A 5,488-nucleotide genomic window follows, 5' to 3' on the forward strand; every position below is an offset into this window, starting at 1 on the left:
AAAAACACTGGTGCAAACAGTGTATATCTGTAGCAGATATGTATATAGTGTATATCTGTATATACACTATATACTGTATATCTGTGTATATCTGTATAAGCAGATATGTATATCTGCTTAGCGCTATATGTATTTCTTCTATCTGTGCCCAGATACTATATTCCTGGTCTGTACCTCAGTGGATTCCAAGACGCAAGTCCTCACACCTTCTGCGCAGGAAACATAGCTCCAATGACCAAGCCACAGAGGGTTAGAGCTGCCCCAGCACTGCCTCGCACTGTGATTGGCCTTTGGCTGGGTTCCTACACACACAGGAATTGGGGCCATGGAAATGGAAAGGGAGGAAGGAAAGTAGATAGGCTGGGGCTAGGGTGTGGCCTTTAATTTAATATCCCCGTGCAGGGCTGGATGCCACCACCATCATGGACACTGCTGGGTATAACAAGTTTGGCTCTGCAATCGAAGAGGTCCCTAGAGGTATGAGCAAGAGGATAAACTCATCACTCTCTGTGGGTTCTTCTGTTCTAATGTCTGGAGGGTTTTTTTTGGGGGGGGGGGAGTGAAGAGGAGAAGAGACAAAACCATACAATAGACATTGGTGTATTGGCAGGACTGCAGGATGCTGTTATCTGCACCCTGGGTGTGAGGAAGAGTAGATTCTGGCTGAGAACTTCCTAGGATCCTAAGGGCTGGGTCTTGGATTGGGAACAGGCATCACTTGAGTCTCTCCCCCCCCCCCCGAGGAAACCTGTTTTGGGGTGCAGTTTTCATTCCAGCCACAGAGTTACATAGAGTTCAGTTGCATCGCATCAGAATTCTGACTCCATCGCTCGGGAGCCATGTCGTGGTAGAGAAGATACTTAAGCTGTCTGTACCTCCTCCATCCTGGAGGAATCTAGAATCCATTGGTATTCGACTAGGGCAGCTGGGACGCTGGGAGTACTACAAACAAAGGCTCTTCTTCCTGGTCTTGGCTCTCCTGGTGGCCACAGTGCTATGGGCTCTCATTCTGAGCACCCTATTGTCTAAGGGTGAGTGATTTTTTTTTTAATGTGTACATGTATGTGTCTGTGTGAGGGTGTGGCATGAGTGTACAAGTGCCCACAGAGGCCAGACAGGCATGAGACCCCCTAAGCTGGACTTAAGAGGCAGCTGTGAGTCTTCGCATGTGGGTGCTGAGAACTGAACTCAGGCTCTCTAGAGAGCAGATCACTCTCACCCTCTAAACCATTTCTCCAGCCTGGGAGAGTGGTCCCTTAACAGGGACAAGTGGCACGGTGGGAAAGGCACACACCTGCTTCCTCTGTAGTGCATCGGATGGGGCCCTTCCTGGAGGACAGTTAGTGTAAACCATGGTTCTCAACCTGTGGATCATGACCAATCCGGAGGTTCAACTTCCCTTCCACAGGGGTCGCCTAAGACCATCAAGAAACAAAGATGTTTGCATTACGATTCATAGCAGTAGCGAAATTACAGTTATGAAGTAGAAACTAAAGAACTTTTATGGTTGGGGGTGGGGGGCTCGTCACAACATAAACAAGGATATTAAAGGGTCACAGCACTGGGAAGGTGGGAAGGTTGCGAACCACCAGTGTAAACCAAGCGTTGTGTCTATGCATTTTGTATATCTCCTGGGTGCTGTATTCCTGGCCAGTGCCCCCGTGGATAACAAGACACAGGTCCTCACACCTTCTAAGCAAATGGAGGGTTCACAACTCTCTCTCTCTCTCTCTCTTGCATTTCTCTGCAGCCTCCAGCGAACGCGCAGCACTGCTCAGCAACCAGGACCTGCTGAGGACAAATGGTGCGGGTAGAGCTGCAGAGCAGGGCGTCTGCGCACCCTGGCGGTGGGAGAAGGGACTGCCAGGCATTGGGAGATTGGGTATTGAATAGTTGAGGTGCCTAGAGTGGGGCTTGGAGAAGGGTGTGCCCTGACCTGGTGTGTGTGTGTGTGTGTGTGTGTGTGTGTGTGTGTGTGTGTGTGTGTGTGTGTGTGTGTGTGTGTGTGTGTGTGTGTGTGTGTGTGTGTGTGTGTGTGTGTGTGTGTTTTGGGGTCATTTCAGCCTCAGAGCAGAAGTTGATGCTGAGTGCCCTGAAGGAGGACGTCGGAACCTGCGGAAACTGCTGTAAGAAACACGGGCTTGGGGGGAGGCTGGCGAGCTGATGGGCAGATGGGCTGGGAAAGGTAAGTGGGAGTTGAGCTGGCTAGCCTGAAAAGATAGTCCCATCCCCACGTAGGCTCCATGACGAAAGCCCAGCTGCAAACCACACTCGCTGAGTTTAAGGACACACGGGCAAAGCTGTTGGAGCAAGAGAGCGCCCTGAAAGCACTGCAAGATCGTGGTAAGAGCCAAAGCTGAACACAATCCCCTGGCCCCTGACTTTCACTCCCTAATCATAGCCACATCCACTCTTGGTTATACAGTCCTGGACCGTCAGGTCTCTGATGGCTGAACTTAGTGCTTCACACGCTAGGCAGGCTCTGCACATCTGAGCCATGCCCAAGGCCCTCCTCACTTCAGGACTCTAAGCAGATGGTCTACCTTTGAGCCACTCCTCCAGACCCTCGCTAGGGAATTCTAGGCAGGTGCCCAAATACCAAGCTTACCACCAACACTCATTTTTACATTTTATCTCAAGACAGAGTCTCAGTACATTGCCAAGGGTGACCTTAAACTCTCTGTATATAGCCCAAGTGAGCTCTGAATTTACAATCTTCCTCTGCCTCAGCTTTCTGGAATAACTGAAACCACCACACCCAGACTGATGTTATTCTTGACCCTGATACCAACCATGAACTGACCATAGACATAGATTTTTGACCTGTAAATGACCTACCAATCTTAACCCCGGCTATAAATGTCCACTGTTCTGACCCTATAGTGATCCAGGACTTGGCTAAAGCAGGCAGAGACCGTGAGAACATCCGCAGTGAGCTGTTCCGGGCACTGGAAGCTGTCAAGCACGGGAACAGTGAGCCAGAGAAGAGACTAGGGATGTGGGAGGGGTGGACCCAGCCGGGGCTTTCAAGGTTGCCATTTCCCCCAGACACATCCTTTGGCCTAAGCCTTGTTTCCGTGGAATCCAATCCCGCCCCATTGCATTCCAATGGCCTCATTCTACACAATCCATCTCTTCAACACTCTCCACCAACAGGCTCCTGTGAGCTGTGCCCACCATCATGGCTACCCTTCCAAGGCTCCTGCTACTATTTCTCTGAGACGCAGGCCGTGTGGGACACGGCACAGAGCAACTGTGCAGGCCAAGGTGCCCACCTGGTGATTGTCAGCAACCTGGACGAGCAGGTACACAGCTGGGACTTGGCAAAGGAGAAGCAGAGTTAGCCTGAGGTGGTGTGGACCAAAATGTCAGGCTGACTTGGGTGGCTGATGTTGCCACTCCCTTCCAGGGCTTTCTGAGTCAGCACACACGTGGCCGAGGCTATTGGTTGGGTCTGAGAGCAGTCCGCCACCTCGGCAAGATTCAAAGCTACCGGTGGGTGGATGGAGTCTCCCTCACCTTCAGGTAAGAAGGCTCCAAGACGGAGTTGGAAAAATGCTTTTGGATATCTAAAGACTAGATTGCTGAGAGCGGGTTGTTGTTGGTGCTCTGATGGGCATGCATATGGTACATGCATTGCTGTGAGCGCTCATGCATGTTCATTCAAAGACTAGGGGAAAGCCCTGGGTATTCTATTCTATAATTTCCTGCACTACTTCACTAAGACAAGGTCTCTCAATGAACCTGGACCTAGCTTGACAAACAGCCAGAAAGCCCCCAGGTCCTCTCCTGTTTCTAAACCTCACCTTGCTAGAGCTACAAACACATACACAGCCATGCCTAGCTTTTTATGTGAGTGCTTGGGATGTGAACTCGGGTCTTTATGCTTGTATAACAAGCATTCTTTTCTACTGAGAGATCTCCTCAGCCTCTGAATTAGCCTTTTAAGAATAGTAACGCTAGACCACGGGAACTGACTTAAGGGTTAAATTCTGGGCCCTTGCAGATGTACACTGCATGTGTAAACCCACATTAGACACTTGAGGTGCCTCTAGCAGAGCCAAGCGGCAAACAATCCAAGGCCTTGGAAAGGAAGAATGAACCCTAGGTCTATGCTCAGCCCAGACTCACAGTAACACCCGCACTTAACCACGACAGCCACTGGAACTCTGGCGAGCCCAATGACTCCAGAGGTCAGGAGGACTGTATCATGATGCTACACTCAGGCCTGTGGAATGACGCGCCGTGTGCCAATGAGAGAGACGGCTGGATCTGTGAGAAGAAGAGCAGCTGCTGACACCGCCCAGTGTCCCAGGACCACGCCCATTGCCTCAGAGTGAATCACAACTGTGGCTCCTGTTCCTTGGGCCCACTCTCAGGGCTTTGGTTTTTTTTTTTCTAATGCGCCATTAATAAGAGCTACTAAGCCAGACCAGTACATGCTTTGGAGACCCCCAGATCCAACTAAAAAGAAACACCCTAAGTATTCCATCTAACCTGACTTTTGTCGGTCTCCAAATGACTTCTCTAAAACCCTGGCCATCCAATCCCCTACCTGCCTTAGTAGACACAGTGTTGGAGCTGTTGCATCTTCCCGCATTCCCCTGTTCCATCCCTCTGACTTGGAACTATCTTCACAGAAAAGGGGAGCATCAATAAATATTTGAAAAAATGAATCTAAGCTCTGGGTCTATATTAGAAAAGAATGATCTTCATATCCCACAAAGGGACATACAAAGTTAAAAGTAATTTATTTTCCCAGGAAGGGTGTGCCAGAACCCAACCTGGGCTAACAAAGAGCACGCTTAGTCAAAATGGCCTCTGTCTTTTATGCCTGATGTAAGTGATGACTGCATCTCATCCCATTGGTGGAGGCTCAGCTTTATAACTCTGACATGTTGGGCTAATTGGCACAAAGAGGACGTGGGAGGTTCAGAAAATGTGGGTCCTTGTCAGGAGGAATACCTTTGATATTAAAAGGTTGCTCACAGTTCTTATCTCCTCATTATACAATTTTAACACACACCCTCATTTTTTGTTTGCGGTTTCCATCCCCCCCCCCACAAGACAAGGTTTCTCAACCTTGGCTGTCCTGGGACTCACTTTGTAGACCAGGCTGGCCTCAGACTCATGGAGATCAGCCTACCTCTGCCTTCCAGAGTGCTGGGATTACAGGCGTGTGCCACTGCACCCAGCTCACCTGCCCCCACTTTTAGGAGGTAACCTGAACTGCCATTGTGGAATCACGACAATGACCAATCTGGTTTTTTTTTTCCAGTTGGAAGGGGTCACTGGGCATGGCAGTCAGAGTATCCCTCCAGTGGACCTATCTAAAAGCCCCCCCAAAGTGCTGGTGGTTTCATTTGTACAACATAAGGCGCAGGGAGGAAAAGACATCTTTGTCTGGTACCTGAACAGAGACGTGAAGGAGAAATGAAGGCAAAAGTTCATAGCATTAAAAGTCCAAGGCAGGGGACCAGGAGAAACA

General features: G+C 49.8%; 1 protein-coding gene across 3 annotated transcripts; it reads left to right on the forward strand.

Moving 5' to 3' along the window:
- Positions 1-359: 359 nt before the first annotated feature.
- On the forward strand, positions 360-4,672 carry CLEC4G (C-type lectin domain family 4 member G). 3 transcript variants are annotated; one of them, XM_084761324.1, is made up of 9 exons: positions 360-477; positions 921-1,031; positions 1,751-1,804; positions 2,064-2,126; positions 2,239-2,343; positions 2,884-2,973; positions 3,157-3,305; positions 3,410-3,525; positions 4,159-4,672. In XM_084761324.1, exons 1-9 carry the CDS (start codon positions 423-425, stop codon positions 4,295-4,297), a joined length of 882 nt encoding a protein of 293 aa, XP_084617450.1. In that variant the 5' UTR covers positions 360-422; the 3' UTR covers positions 4,298-4,672. The 3 variants fall into 3 exon arrangements, with proteins under 3 accessions (XP_084617450.1, XP_084617451.1, XP_084617449.1); XM_084761323.1 differs by having other exon boundaries at positions 387-477; positions 926-1,031; XM_084761325.1 differs by lacking the exon at positions 921-1,031 and having other exon boundaries at positions 384-477.
- The last annotated feature ends 816 nt before the right edge of the window (positions 4,673-5,488 follow it).

The sequence above is a fragment of the Acomys minous genome (assembly GCF_964271855.1).
Source record: "Acomys minous genome assembly, chromosome: 16".
In the NCBI taxonomy this organism is placed as follows: domain Eukaryota; kingdom Metazoa; phylum Chordata; class Mammalia; order Rodentia; family Muridae; genus Acomys; species Acomys minous.